Consider the following 16,428-nt stretch of genomic DNA (forward strand, 5'->3'; position numbering starts at 1 on the left):
TGAGATTTTAAGCTTGGAACAATGGTGGCAGCGGCTCCTTCTTAATATCAAAGCCTCCCTCCCTCTCTGTCCAGGGAGAAATGAGGCAACGATCCAACAAGGCCCATGAGTAGCGATGAGCTAGCTGCTGACCACTCAGTATCTCCTGCTCCTCCCAAAAGTTACTTTTCACATATTGCTATTAACATTCTGAAGACCTTCATAAATATTACTGTAACATTCTCTTTTAATAAAGTAATGATTTTAATAATCTCATATCCTTTAATATGCTCTTTGTTGTTGTTATTGTGAGATGGAGTCTTGTTCTATCACTCTGGCTAGCGTGCAGCAGCATCATTCACCAAAGCCCATACAACGTCAAAGACCTGGGCTCCAGCCATCCTTCTGCTTCACTATCCCCAGTAGCTGAACTACAGGAATGAGCCACCACACCAGGCTCATTTTTCTGTTTTCTATAGAAATGTGGTCTCGCTATTGCTTAGACTGGTCTTGAACTTCTAAGCTCAAGCAATCTTCCTGCCTTGGTCTCCCAAAGTACTAGGATTATAAGGCATTGAGCCACTGCACTTGGCCTAATATGCTTTCACTATGTGCATGGAGCAGATTTTTTTGACATTTCACGGATGAATACATGATTCAAACTAATCTTGAACCAAGAACAGAACTGTGAATATTTATTGAATGCATCTTTTAAGTATATAAGTGAGGTCATTTTAGATTAAAAATTTTTTGTTTGTTTTTTAGAGATAGATTAGAGTCTTACTTTGTCGCCCTCGGTAGAGTGCCATAGCGTCACAGCTAACAGCAACCTCCAGCTCTTGGGCTTAGGTGATTCTCTTGCCTCAGCCTCCCAAGTAGCTGGAACTACAGGCGCCCACCACAAACCCACCACCCTCGGTATATGGGGTTGGTACCCTACTCACTGAGCCACAGGCACCGCCCTACATTTTAAATTAAATCACATTTTACAGAATTTTTTTTTTTTTTTTTTTTTTGGGGTGAGACAGACTTTTCCTCTGTTCTCCCGGCTAGAATGCAGTGGCATCATTATAGCTCACTGCCACCTTAAACTCCTGAGTGTAAGTGATCTTCCTTGCCTCAGCCTCCAAACAGTTGGGTCTATAGGCACATGCCACATGCCTGGCTGATTTTTTCTATTTTTGGTAGAGTTGGTGTCTCACTCTTATTCTAGTTGATCTTAAATTCCTGAACTCAAGCGATCCTCCTGTCTTGGTCTTCCAGAGTGTTAAGACCACAGGTATAAGCCACTGCGCCTGGCCACTATTTTACAGAAAATTTTGCACACACAAAAAATTCAATCTTTTTTTTTTTTGAGATAGAGTCTCAAGTTGCCACCCTCGGTAGAGTGCTGTGGTGTCACAGCTCATAGCAACCTCAAACTCTTGGGCTTAAGTGATTCTCTTGCCTCAGCCTCCCAAGTAGTTGGGTCTACAGGTGCCTGCCACAATGCCCAGCTATTTTTGGGTTGCAGTTGTCATTGTTGTTTAGCAGGCCCAGGCCGGGCTCGAACCCACCAGCCTTGGTGTATGTGGCCGGTGCCCTAACCACTGAGCTACTGGTGTGAGTCAAAAAATTCAATCTTAATCCTTGAAAAACGCATAGGGAATAAAATGGTGAAAATTAGGACCCTCTCATTATCACCATCCATAAGTTTAACTAGAGGAAAAACAAAAACAAAACAATTTGGATTTTATCCTATGTGTATGGCACAAACTGGCAAAATCACATTTACTGGTTATTGATTTCAATTGCTTATCAGCTAGAATTCTGCTATTTACTAATTTATAGTAATAATGCTCTAGAAATACTTGTGGGGTATTAAGATATGAGGAGAGAAAAAAAAGCACCTACTCTGATTAAGAGTAATTTAGTAACCCAGGGCCATGTGTCAAACAAGCCTTATCTATTAGATTAGAAAGGTTCACACGTACTTTTCGTGAGCCACTGTGTGGCAATGTTATTGGGAAGATGAAGGGGAAAAAAAGATTGTGGTCATATCCAGAAAACCAGTTGAAGAACCTTTAGTGACAAGAATCACTAGAGAGAAAAGCTCATGTAAATGAAAAGGGCAGTGGCTAAAAACAACCCCCCCCCCCCACACACCAATTACAAAAGAATGTACTAGGTAACCAATCATACCCATTCATAGAAAAAGGTAGTTAACATGAAGGTCATGATTTCCAACTGCCAGAGACAAGAGAAGGAGACAAGGAGACTAGTGTAAATGCAATATGGTATCCTATAGGGGATTCTGGAACAGAAAAAGGACATTAGGGTAAAGCTGAGGAAATATGAATAATGCATGAACTTTAGTTAATAATACATTAATATTATAGCTCACTAATATGACAAATGTATCATTTTACATAAGATGCTTACTGTATGTACTATGTGCAGTTGGGAGGGTGCTGGTGTCAGGGAAAGTATACAGAAATTCTCTGTATTTTCTGTTCACATTTTCTGTAAACTTAAAACTGTTACAAAATAAAAAGTTTATTTAAAAAAAATTCTAGGCTTGGTGCCCATAACTCAGTGGTTAGGGCGCCAGCCATATACACGAGAGCTGGCTGGTTCAAACCTGGCCCAAACAATAATGACAACTAGAACAACAACAACAAAAATAGCCCAGCATTGTGGCCGGTGCGTGTAGTCCCAGCTACTTGGGAGGCTGAGGCAAGAGAATAGCTTAAGTCCAAAAGTTTGAGATTGCTGTGAGCTGTGATGCCACAGCACTCTACTGAAGGCAACAACAGCTTATATAAAGATAAAAATAAATAAATAAAAATTCTAGTTACCTAAGAGTTACCATATTCCTAAATGCTCTGTTAGACTGTAAGTTCCACATGAGATGAAGTCATAAGTACTTTTCATTTTCTTAAGACCAGCCAAATACAGTAGAGAGAAGGGGGTAATGAGTAGAAAGAGGAGTTACTAACTGTGAGCAATCAAGACAACTCACTACTTTCAGACTAGTGTGAGTCATGAATACTTTTGATAATTACTCCCTGGCCCAGTATTCATCAATGTTAGGCAAACACGTGACCAAATATTAAAAAAAAAAAACAAAAACCCCAAACCTAAAAATCTGTATTTTAATCCTCTTCTAATTTATTTAAAGATCTTGCTATTCTATACGGCTCTAATTATAAATACATGCTATTGAAATCTAAAGTGGTGTGGCAAAATTATGACAAAATGGATTTTTGGCTTTTAAATATATATATACACATATATATGTATACACATATATATATATATATTTTCTTTTGAGACAGAATCTTATTATATTGCCTTTGGCAGAGTGCTATGGCGTAACAGCTCACAGCAACCTCTAACTCTTGCGCTTAAGTGATTCTCTTGCCTCAGCCTCCCAAGTAGCTGGGACTACAGGTGCCCACCACAACGTCTGGCTATTTTTCTGCTGTAGTTGTCATTGTTTTGGCAGGTCTGGGCTGGGTTCGAACCCGCCAGCTCTGGCGTATGTGGCTGGTGCCCTAGCCGCCACTACAGGTGCCCGAGCCAGGCTTTTAAATTTTTAAGTAAAAGAATTTGCTATAAAATACAAAAAATTTCCAGGTTGCTGTTGATCCTCACATTAAGACATTATCTCTCCACAGTCTATGTAAAAAGGAAACATCTTTGAAGTTAAAAAGGAAACAAAAACTCAAGAACACATGAAAACAAAAGTTAAACATTATAAAAACAATCTTACCTGACAAATTTTTTCCCAAATCTCATCACAACCAGCTTTCTCTTGAAAACTCAGAGCCAGATCATAGTTCTCTGCTTCTGACCAAACAATTAATGTATCCTGTTTAAAAATAAAGATTTCTTCATCATCACATTAGAAAAGAAATATCTATAAAGTTCAAATAAAAAACAAGAAAACTGGGAACAGTACAATGACAAATGCCCTCTGATAAATGAAATTAATATATACAGTCTTGACATTTTTAGTAATATATTAGCAATGAAATAGTAGCTTTGGTACACAAATGACATTGAGCAATTTTCTAAAACAAAAAATATTAAAGCAAATTAGTAGACTCTGGCTCATGTTACCAAAATAATATTTAATCGAAAGGCTAGTCACTCTTGGCCAAAACCGTAATGAAGACATTCTAACCATCTGTTTTCTGTAGTTTCCAGAAGATCAGGTATTCTATTTGGTAACTATTTCTCTGTTTACCTTTCCCTTAAACTGGTTGTCAACTGTTTAAAGCAGGGGTTCTCAACCTGTGGGTCGCGACCCCTTTGGACTGTATTAAAGGTTTAGGGCATTAGGAAGGTTGAGAACCACTGTTTTAAAAGTAAGCTAACTAGGCCAGGTGGGTGGGTCACACCTGTAATCTTAGCTCTCTAGAAGGCTGAGGTGGGTAGACTGCTTGAGCTCAGGAGTTGGAGACCAGCCCGAGGAAGAGGGAGACCCTGTCTCTACTAAAAATAGGAAAACTGCGACAAGTACCTGTAGTCCCAGCTACTTGAGAGGCTTATGTAGGAGGATCCCTTAAGCCCAAGAGTTCAAGGTTGCGGTGAGCTATGATGCCACTAGTACTCTACCCAGGGCAACAGCTTATATAAAGATAAAATCTTAAATGTTTGAAGGACATGGTTCTGTATTATTGGTCCGTTTGTTTTGGGGACAGAGTCTCACTCTGCTGCCCAGGGTAGAGTGCAGTGGCATCTCAGCTCACAGCAACCTAAACAACTGGGTTCAAGCTATCCTCCTGCCTCAGCCTCTGGAATAGCTGGGACTACAGGCACCTGTCATGATGCCCAGCTAATTTTTCTATTTTTAGTGCCACCCTCTTGTTTACTCTGGTCTCAAACTCCTGAGCACAAGGGATCCTCCTGCCTTAGCCTCCCTTAGTGCTAGGATTGCAGGTGTGAGCCACTGTACTCGGCCTGTTAGCATTTTAAGATCCAATATACACTTAGGGCATAACATACCCATACACAACAGTGGATATAAATACATATATAAAATTATCCTTTTAGTATAGCTCTAAACTTTTAGGGAGAGGCAATTTCTTGTCAGATCTATTACATCACTGTTTCTATTTTGTCACATAGTTGACAAACAGTAGGAGTATAAATGTCAGTTTGATCATATCTTGTTCATTCTTATATTATCATCAATGCTTTTTAGGGCACTTGTCCATTTTGTCTGGGTTAGAATTAGAAAATATTTGCAAACAGTTACTTACATACATGGGTTACAATAATTTACCACAGGTGGGTCTGAGAATATGGGAATAAACAAACTCAGTTTCTCCCACCACACTCGCACAACACAAAATGCTTTTGTGACCTCTGATCACCAAGACTTGTGCAGGGATTTCTCTCCACCAACAACCAATTAACTAATTCTTCAGTGGACACCAGCTGGGCGTGCTCCAATTCAATTCTGACACTAAATTTACCTAGAGATAGCATCGGATCCCACGGGTTGAAGCCTCAGTCCCATTAAGACTGCCCCTATTTCTGATGCCAATTGCAATCTCTAGGTAGTTTACTTGTACTTCCAACCAATAGCTATAAATTGGTGTTCCTGCAACTTCTCCTTAGGTTCAATTAATTTACTAGAGTATTTCAGACACTTACTTACATTTACATATTTAATATGAGGGATATTTTAAAGGACACAAATAAAGGCACAGGGTGAGCTATAGGCCAGGCACACCACCCTCCAGGAACTTTCACTTGTTCATCTACTTGGAAGCTCCCCTCACCCAGAACCCAGCATGTGTGGGGTTTTTTTTTTTTTTTTTTTTTTTTTTTTGGTTTTTGGCCAAGGCTGGGTTTGAACCCGCCACCTCTGGCATATGGGACCGGCGCCCTATTCCTTGAGCCACAGGCGCTGCCCCATGTGTGGGTTTTTATACAGGCTTTATTATGTAGGCCTGTTTGACTCAATCAATGGCCACTGGTGACAGACTTAACTTTCAATCTCTCCCCTCCCCAGAGGTTGTTGGGGGATAGGGAAAAGGTCTCAACCTTCAAATCATTTTGACTCTTTACCAGTTGACTTATTGTTTATTAAATATTAATAAAACTCAGCATCTTCTTTTGATAAATTACATGAACAGGTTTCTTCGCAAACCCCAATTCTCCTATTATGCATTCTACGTTGGAGACCTATAGATAGTTTAGCTATAGATGGAGACAGTACTACTGAATGAAATCCAAAACCCTTTATTTAGCCAATGAAGACTCCTGGTTTGGCTTCAACCCAGTTTCTGAAAGGAGGTCCAAGTAAACAGTGAAATCAGAATTAAGGTAATTACCTTTTTCATCATCATTTTCTTTTACTCCTTCCTTCTCATTCTTAACCTTCTTTTCCCTGATCTAGTCAAAATCTCAGAAACCAAGTATGATTTAGAGTTCTTTTTCAATGCAAAGCAGACTGACCTTGAGGAATGGTTAAAAACAAGATTACCATGGCTCTCCTCTGGGGACAGGTTTGGAGTGAATTCCAAGAATCCTTATTTTTAACAAGGGTCATAGGTAATTATTTTGGTAAGTCAAATTTAGGAAATGACCTAACTGTATCTCTAGTTGGTTAAAAGAGAACAGGAAAATGTCATGACTAGGAACCTTCCAGCTCTTTGAACCATTCATCTACTCCAATGGGTGATTACCCTGATCACTGCCCCACAGATTCAGCAATTTTTAGAAGGAATACTGCTAAAAATTGTTCATTCCAAGGGTCAGAGTAAAATCATCTAGGAGAGAGAGAGCATAGAAACAGCACAAGAATACTTAAAATGGAAAGAGAAGTGTCAAATCCTGCCAATCCAAAAAACCTAGAGATAGCCAAGGTCAATTTTTCACAGAAACATCTGTTTTCAACCATTATGCTATTATATTTTCTATTCACTTGTGCAAGGCAAATGATTTCGTGTCTTTGGGACATTATTAATGCCTCTGTTCAAATGAAAAGAAACTTAAGAGTTTTCCTCTACTAAACTAAAACATTTAACTACCATTGTGTCTCTAGGGAATCAGATTTTTATTTTTATTTTTTTTGTAGAGACAGAGTCTCACTTTATGGCCCTCGGTAGAGTGCCGTGGCCTCACACAGCTCACAGCAACCTCCAACTCCTGGGCTTAAGCGATTCTCTTGCCTCAGCCTCCCAAGTAGCTGGGACTACAGGCGCCCGCGACAACACCCGGCTATTTTTTGGTTGCAGTTTGGCTGGGGCTGGGTTTGAACCCACCACCCTCGGTATATGGGGCCAGCGCCTTACCAACTGAGCCACAGGTGCCGCCCGGAATCAGATTTTATTACAAATGAGTTTGCAGGAAAAGTCAGGCCAGGCACAGTGGCTCACGCCTATAATCCTAGCACTCTGGGAGGCCAAGGCAGGTAGACTGCCTGAGCTCATGAGTTTGAGACAAGCCTGAGCCAGAGTGAGACTGGGCGCTGTGGTCGGCACCTATAGTCCCACCCACTTGGGAGGCTGAGGCAAGAGAATCGCTTAAGCCCAAAAGTTTGAGGTTGCTGTGAGCTGTGAGCTGTGATACGATAGCACTCTACTGAGGGTGACAAAGTGAGACTCTGTCTCAAAAAAAAAAAAAAAAGTCAGTTACATTTGGTCAGGTCCTTTAAAAGGATGAAAAAGATGATTATGTGCACTCCTTATAAGAGGAGTAAGAAATGGGCTGGGGAAGAGAAGCTTTGACAATTTAGCCCTTAGTGAAATTAGGTTGTCAAAATGTAGTGTTATTGTAAGAAATGGTTGTTTTCAACTTTTACATTAAAAACATTACAGCCCAATTCTTTCTTTTTTCTTTTCCCTTCCTTTTCCTTTCCTCCCTTGTCTATCCATCTATCCACAGGATCTTGCTCTGTTGCCTGGGCTAGAATTCACTGGCTTCATCAGAGCTCTTGGCAACTTCAAACTTTTGGGTTCAAGGGATCCTCCTTACTTGGCCTTTAGAGTAGCTGGGACTACAGGTATGCGCTACCATGCGTGGCTGATTTTTCTATTTTTTGTAGAAACAGGGTCTCACTATGGTGCTAAGGTTAGTTTCAAACTCCTGGTCTCAAGTGATGCTTCTGCTTCAGCCTCTCAAAGTGCTAGGATTATAAGTGTGAGCCACCATGCCTGTCCCCAATAGGATTTAAACCAGTTATTCTTAGTCCAGGGTCTAAATGACACTTTACAATTATATTTAAAACTTGGTATATAACACCTTTGGAGGGCGGGGAAGGGTTTCCAGTTTCTAAATCATAGTCACAAAACCATCTGTGACATATACATTTAAAAGGGTCTAAAACATCAATGGACTATCTCTTTCAGTTTCCCCCCACAGCACCAAATCATTTCATAAACAGGAATAAAAATCAGAGTCATGAAACATTTGAGATTCTACTAATTGCCAAACTATCTTTGTCCTTAACTTCTCTGACAAAATTCAGTACAGATAGAGCTTTAGTTTTCCAATAGGACTACTTATTTAAAAAAAAAAAAAATAAAGACATCAGTATATTTTAAAAATTCTATTTGGAGATTCAGAGTTAATTTTAACATCTGAAAGTGAGATTAATCAAACAATGCAACATCTAACCCTCTAGTAGTCCCTTTCCTTGACCTAAACTCTTTCTGAGCTCAGGTTTTAAAAATACAAAACCATTCAACGTATATATAGTTCATGACAGACATGATGAGACTGCTTACAAATAGTGGTAATTACCTTATTTTTCCAAAATCTGTGCTGTATTTTGATACCCAGGGAACAACCCTGCATAATTAGAAACTGTGCATCACTTGTAGCTTCACTATGCAACATTTCTGTGACTACTTTGATCTTTCTCATTGGAAAAGAGGACAATCCTGCTTACCTCAGGATTGTAAGATTATGAACACAGTTCTCTTACTGAGCTTATTATGTAATTAGGTACTGTGCTAATACATTTTTCATAAATAACTCACAACTATCATGTGAGGTAAGTAGTAGCTCCATTTAAATGATGAAGTTTAGCTTGGGAATAGTGGCTCATGTATATAATCCCAGCACTTTGTGAGGCTAAGGTGGGATGACTGAGGCCAAGAGTTCAAAACCAGATCAGGCAACATAGACCAGACCAGGCAACTAAACCAGTGGTTCTCAACCTTCCTAATGCCATGACCTTTTAATATAGTTCTTGTGGGTGGTGATCCACAGGTTGAGAACTGCTGCTCTAAACAAAAATTGAAAAAAAAAAAAAAAATAGCTACGCAGAGTCTAAGGCAGGAGTATTGCTTGAGCCCAGGAGTTTGAGGTTACATGCAGTGAGCTGAGGTATTCTAACCCAGATGACAGAACAAGTTCCTATCTCTAACCCTCACCAAAACAAATCAAACAAACAAACAAAAAAAAAAAACCCAAACCAAAAAAATGCACAAACATGAAGTTCAGAGAAAATGTGTTCGGGTGGCACCTGTGGCTCAAAGGAATAGGGCGCTGGCCCCATATGCCGGAGGTGGTGGGTTCAAACCCAGCCCTGGCCAAAACCGCAAAAAAAAAAAAAAAAAAAAAAAAAAAGAGAAAATGTGTTCAAAAATCATATAGCTGGGCTGGGTGCAGTGGCTCATGCCTGTAATCCTAGTACTCTGGGAGGTCAATGCTGGCAGATTCCCTGAGCTCTGGAGTTCAAGACCAGCCTGAGCAAGAGTGAGACCCCATCTCTAAAAACCGCTGGGCCTTGTGGAAGCACCCGCAGTACCAGCTACTTGGGAAGCTGAGGCAAAAGGATCACTTGAGCCCAAGAATTTGAGGTTGCTGCTGGGTGTCACAGGACCTGTAATCCTAGCACTCTGAGAGGTCAAGGTGGGTGGACTGCCTGAGCTCATAGTAGGTTGAAGTTGCTGTGAGCGATGATGCCATAGGACTCTACAGGGGGCAACAAAGTGAGACTGTGTCTTCAGAATAGAAAAAAAACAAAATTTAGGTTGCTGTGAACTATGATGCCATGGTACTCTACCCAGGGTGACAGAGTAACATTCTGTCTCAAAAAAAAAAAAAAAAAAATCACATAGCTGGAAATTAATGGAATTAAAAAACTCTATAAACACACACACAGTTCGGCTACTATGTCATATGTGAAATGTGAACCAATTCTAAGAGAACACAAAGAGGCAGGATGCAGTGGCTCACGCCTATAATCCTAGCACTCTGGGAGGCAAAGGTGGGTGGACTGCCTGAGCTCAGGAGTTCCTGAACTAGAGCAAGACCCCCATCTCTAAAAATAGCCAGGTATTGTGGCAGAGCACCTGTAGTCCCAGCTACTTGGAAGGCTGAGGCAAGAAGATTGCTTGAGCCCAGGAGCTTGAAGTTGCTGTGCTATGATGCCATAGTACTCTACCCAGGGAGACAAAGTGAGACTCTGTCTCAAAAAAAAAAAAAAAAAAAAAAGTTAAAAAAAAAAACACAAAGTTTTTAACAACTCGATTCCCAACTTTCTCCCCTGCAGCAGATTAATCTAAGGGTGTCTAGACCCCTAAATAAGAGAGACCGCTCCCAATCTCTTAAAAGATTTCTTCTCAGTCTTATTTCAGACCACCACTCAGAAAGCCCCTCTACTACCCACCCAATCTTTCCAATCTAATCATTCACTTTCTCTATTCTTATATCTGAGCTACAGTACTAAAATCGGAAAACTCATTACAAATTCATGCTGCAGTACTCAAAAACTGTAGGAATCTCTTTCCCTCTGGTATACTCATTTGGCTATTTGCCACAATCGCTATCAGGTTGGATTCCCAACAACCCCAATTTTATTAGATTATTGTGCCAATTAGGAAATAGATAAAGATATCATTTTCAGCTCAGCCATGTTCTTGTAACCAAAACCTAGCATATTTTCAACCTTATCTTGCTAGATATGAAAGTTGTTTTACTGTCTAGGCTTCCTGGCATTTTTCTGGTTCCCTAGCTTTCCAAATGCTTATTCTTCCACTTTACTGGATCTTCCTGATACCAACACCTGATCCATCAGCATGTCCTGTCAATTCCACTTTGTCTATACATCTCAAAACCCATCCACCTTTCTATCTCCATCACCCTAATCTAATCCAGCACTGTCTCTTGCTTGGACTGTGCAGCAAACTTCCAAATTTCCCACATGCTCCTGCTCTTCAATTCCACAGATTGACATTATTATTTTGGATCATGACATTGCTGCGCTAAAAACTCTTCAACAGGGCTCGATGCCTGTAGCTCAGTGGCTAGGGTGCCAGCCACATACACCGGGGCTGGTGGGTTCAAACCCAGCCCAGGCCTGCCAAACAATGATAACTACAACCAACAAATAGCTGGGCGCTGTGGTGGGTGCCTGTAGTCCCAGCTATTGGGGAGGCTGAGGCAAGAGAATTGCTTAAGCCCAAGAGTTTAAGATTTCTGTGAGCTGGGACGCCACAGCACTCTATCCAGGGCGACACAGTGAGACTCTGTCTCAAAAAACAAATAAACAAACCCCCCAAACCCCAAACAAAAATAAATAACACCAAAAAAAACCAAAAAAACCCCACCTCTTCAACAGCTTTCAAATGCATTTTAAAAATCAACACTAAAGATAGTGACCATCCCATAGGCAGGACTCAACCAGGTATTACTGGAAGAATGAGTAAATACAGACAGGCTCAGTCCTAAGCTCTGTTCCATTTCTTTTCTCATTTACATCCACTCTCTCAAAGGAGATCTCCTCTTGCTGCTAAAAATTTGATGACTCTTTTTTTAGACAGAATCTCACTGTTGCCCAGGTTAGAATGCCATGGCATCAGCCTTGCTCACAGCAATCTCAAATTCCTAGCTCAAGTGATCCTCCTGCTTTAGCCTCCATAGTAGCTGGGACTACAGATGTCCCCCCCATTTTTCTTTCTTTCTTTTTTGAGATAGAGTCTCACTATGCTGCCCTTGGTGGAGTGCCACAGCATCAAGGCTCACAGCAACCTCAACTCTTGGGCTTAAGCAATTCTCTTGCCTCAGACTCCCAAGTAGCTGGGACCACGGGCACCCACCACAATGCCCAGCTATTTTTTGGATGTAGTTGGCATTGTTTGGCAGGCCTGGGCTGGGTTTGAACCCGCCAGCCCCAGTGTACGTGGCTGGCACCCTAGCAGCTGAGCTACAGGCACCATGCCCCACATTTTTCTATTTTTTTTTTTTTTAAGTGGAGACAAGGGTCTCCTCGTGCTCAGGTGATCTCGAACTCCTGAGCTCAGGGATCCCTAAGCTTTGGCATCCCAGAGTGGTAAGATTATAGGTGTAAGCCTTCTTGTACAGCCCTGAATGTTTTTTTTTTAAAAAAAGAAACCAATTAAAAAAAATCACTTTGAAAAAGCCCTAATAGAGTATTTAAATGTGATTAATTACAGAAAAATTTTCCAAATGATGGAATTTTTTAATAAAAATTTTTTTTTCTCTAATACTTAATAGATATTTAGTATATTAAAATTGCCATTTATCTAGAGCCAACTTTCTAGTAGGGATATTGCAGAGGAAACTATGTCCAAATATTTCTAAAGCATTTATAGAACCACTATGCATTTTTAACTTATGTTGGGGACTATCCTATATACAAACTTCAGGAAATGTGATTTTTCCAAAGTAAAAACAGCTAAAAGATCTTATACACCATTTGAGAAGAACCCATATTACAACTAAACTTGTGGGGAACTGCTTATGACTTAGTAACATTTAAGAACAAAATTTCCTGATTTTACCTTCATGCAGATAGGGGAAAAAATGGTAACAATAAATTGGTATTTCTTTCCCCACAAACGACCAAATAGAAACAAATCAAAAAGTGACTATATGGTAAAATTCCGTGCAAAGACAGAGAGCCATCTGCCTGGCTGACTTAGAAAAATTTACTTAAATGTCTACCTTAACATGTCCATAGGAAACATCTAGGTGTTCAGTTTAGGACAAATGTTTAATTTGGTTCTCCACCAAAAAGGACAGATAACATTTTCTAAACAGAGGAAAATGGTATTATAATTGAATATGGAAAATTTATAAATAGCTCTAAGAAGTGATTAAAAATGTATTGCAATTTAACATAAAACAAGTAAGTTTAATAGTAAGACTTTACTATTCATAAGCTGTGCAATAAACATAATTTTATTCCCCCACTAAGAAATATTTGTTTCTGGGCATCCAAATTTTCACAGACCTTGAAGTAGGCATTGATTTGTAATTATCATCCTAAAATAATTTGTTTTCCTTCAAAAATCTCCTTCAAAGTATGTTTTGACTTTACATACCACACACACAGAAAATCTGGAAATAATCCAAATGTCTACAATAGGTGTATATCATACATCAGAATACTATACAGTGTTTAAAAAGAAAACAACTAGATCCACATTGTTAACATGAACAAATCTTCAAAATAAACGTGTGAAAAATGTAAGCTGCAGAATACACGTAAGAGTACGATATCAACTGTGTAAAGTTTTAAAACACACAAAAGACTACATATTATTTATGGATACATACATATGCAGAAAAGGTATAAAAGCATGTACAGAAAGAATACACATCAACTTCAGAATAGTGGTCACCTAAGAGGAGGATGGAGAATGGATCAATGGGATGGATACATAGGGGCTTTAACTCTATCCATAATGTTCAACATTACAAAATGATTTGAAACAATATGATATAATGCTAACATTGTTAAATCTGGTGGTGTTACAGATACCCTTTATATTATTCTTTGTACTTTTCAATTTTGATATATTTCACAATAAAAATATTTACAGAAAAGAAGGTTGAATCACTGCTACCATTTTTAGATTAAGCAGGCATGCTAACACACAATACAAGTTTTCTTTTCCCAAATAAGACAATAAATATTAACAGAAAAGGTTACATAATTGGCAATGTACACTTTCATAAAGTATCCATTGATTACTATATTTAAAAATTACAATAATTAAAGAACAGGATTTAATACTTCTACTTCGAAACTTTTACCTTTACTTGAGTCAATGGATCTAATTTCACACCACAAGCAGGCTTTCCTTGCTTTAGAGAGTATCCCTTTGAATTTTCTTTTATGCTATTTCCTTTAAGTGTGATTCAGAACAAAAAGTTTAGAGTACAGGGTACAGAAGAGACCTGGTTAACTGCAGTTTTTTAAGACTAATGAATACATTGTAGTCTAGTATAAATCAACAGTGTCTCAATTCAAAGGTGATAATAAATTATTGCCAGTACAAAAAAACTTTCACTTTTCAGTCTGAAACTTATAACCTAAAAAGAAAATACAACATGTATCTGTAATTTTGTTTACCAAACATGTTTTTTCTTGTCAGGAAAGCTTTCCCATCTTTGTCAGATTAATACTTCCTTGATCACAGATGAAGTCTTTCAAATTAAAGATAAACAACTACTTGCCTGTTGTTTCTGATAAGCAGTGTTTGGATTTATCTTTGATTCCAAGAGTAGTGATCCTGAAAGATAAAAAACAATTTATTATAAATCTCAAATGATAACCCTGAATAAAGAATATACAATAAAAACACCAAACACTTTATGTCTCTTCAGATGGACACCTGAAATGTCTTCCAATTCACATTTCCTCTCCAAGCGTAGGCTTCTTATTTAATTTAGAGTATTTCATTCTATTCCCCTAAAACAGCCGTTCTCAACCTGTGCATCAGGGCCCACAGGAACTGTATTAAAGGGCTGCGGCATTAGGAAGGTTGAGAACCACCGCCTTAAAACCATTAAAAAAGAAAATCCATCTAAAACCAAGAACCAAGAACAGCAGAATAGATGACTATTAAAGTTTTATTGAAAGGAACATTTTAAGGTCTAATCGACCACTTGAAGTCATTCTTTTAAACAAAAATTTTATTGCATTCCCAGTTTAACAAATAAAACCATAGGTTACAAAGAACCATAACAGGGATCTAAATATTTAGTACACAAATTATAGTGCTACATTTATCCGTTTCTCTCATTAAGAACAAAAGAACACCTTATGTAGAAATAAAAGTCTGCAACTATGTAAAATAAAAGGGAAAGTGTAAGAATATAAAATATGCAGGAATACAGGTTGTTGTTTTTCTATTAACAGCACACATAACTTGCTAGACTCAGGCATCCAGCCGCTGTAAAAAGTGCTTTGTAGTTTTATAATGCTTATAACTTTAAAATTTACATGACTACAATAAATCAACGAATAGGGGCTTACAATTTGCTTGGGGGTGACCTAACTTCCTTAGACTGTAAGGTATTCACTTTTTCACAACACCTTCTTCAAAGACAGCCTGAAGGGATACCAGACTAAAGATGTCTGTGCGCGCAGGTATCGTGGCAACAGTCAGCAAAAACCCCAGGAAAACGTGTCTTTTGGTTTTCCCCCAGCACCTGTCGACTGCGGCAACCGGGGACCGCAGGGAAAATCCAATAAAAAAGGACACCTGGAAAAGTTTCGCTAAATCTTCCGTACCTTAATCATGAACGAGGGTTATGTTAGCTTTCAGGGCGAGCAGTCACCACCTAGTCTCTCACTACTTTCCTCGTCTCTTTTACACTTCAAAAAAGGAGGAATTGGAGAGAAAGGAGTCAAATCCTTAACAGAGATGGGAGGCGGGGTTATAGAGAATCCAGTGGGGACGGAGGGTAAACCCTCGCAAAGTATTTTGTGTTTACCATATAGATAAGAGCACGCTCAAGACCAACGCGCTGCCCCAAGAGGTGATACTACTACTAACCCAACCCACGGCCTAAACTCCAGGCTGTGCCCCACCAGAGGCACTGTCCCCTATCCTACCGTTCCAACAATCTTACCGTCGGACTCTGCCCGAACCAGCAGCGACATCCCTTTGAGCTCCTCCACATAAGTGGAGGAGACGTGCCCAGTGCCTCGGTCGTCCCATTGCCGGTCTTCGTTTAGAGTATAGACCTTCACTCGCCGCCGTGTATCCGACATGGTGGCTACGGTCCCTCCGTTCCAGCCGCCGCCTCCTCGCTCACCTCATCCGCGCCTCTCACTCTCGAGAGACGGTAGCGGCGGTGGCGGCGACTCCGAGGAGGCCCAAGTTCACCATGGCTCCAAAGGTTCAGCCACGAGAAGGGAAAACAAGAGCCACCGAGACTCCTCCACCCGCAGTCCCTGTTACTTCTCACTTCACCCCTGTAAACACCCACCCTCCCCTCCCTTTCCCCCCCAAGCTTGCTCTCCCGCCGCCGCCACTACCGCTACAGACGCCGCCGCCGCCGCGGTAACTACTACAGATCCGCCATCTTGTAACCCGACTCTCTCTGCCTTTCTCTTCCTCCTCCAGCAGGTTCACACGGGCTGTCCTAGCAGGGGCTACGGCGGCCGACGAGTCCAACGAACGGACCTTCGCTTCTGCACGCACTTCCCAGGCCGTACTGCTCCGCACTCTCGCGAGGAGGAGT

At 40.1% G+C, this 16,428-nt stretch overlaps 1 protein-coding gene across 2 annotated transcripts in view; it reads right to left on the bottom strand.

The window, feature by feature from the left end:
* Positions 1-16,367, bottom strand: part of PPP4R3B (protein phosphatase 4 regulatory subunit 3B) — a 66,408-nt gene extending 50,041 nt beyond the window's left edge. Inside the window, exons 1-3 of one of the 2 annotated variants that reach the window (XM_053588873.1) lie at positions 15,814-16,367; positions 14,413-14,468; positions 3,734-3,832 (exon numbers count right to left, since the gene is read on the bottom strand). In XM_053588873.1, the coding sequence (XP_053444848.1) occupies positions 3,734-3,832; positions 14,413-14,468; positions 15,814-15,955 (297 nt within the window). In that variant the 5' untranslated portion in view covers positions 15,956-16,367. The remainder of the gene's footprint in view (positions 1-3,733; positions 3,833-14,412; positions 14,469-15,813) is intronic. The other variant, XM_053588872.1, reaches the window with a different exon arrangement.
* Positions 16,368-16,428: the final 61 nt, after the last annotated feature.

Source organism: Nycticebus coucang, chromosome 4 (assembly GCF_027406575.1).
Source record: "Nycticebus coucang isolate mNycCou1 chromosome 4, mNycCou1.pri, whole genome shotgun sequence".
In the NCBI taxonomy this organism is placed as follows: domain Eukaryota; kingdom Metazoa; phylum Chordata; class Mammalia; order Primates; family Lorisidae; genus Nycticebus; species Nycticebus coucang.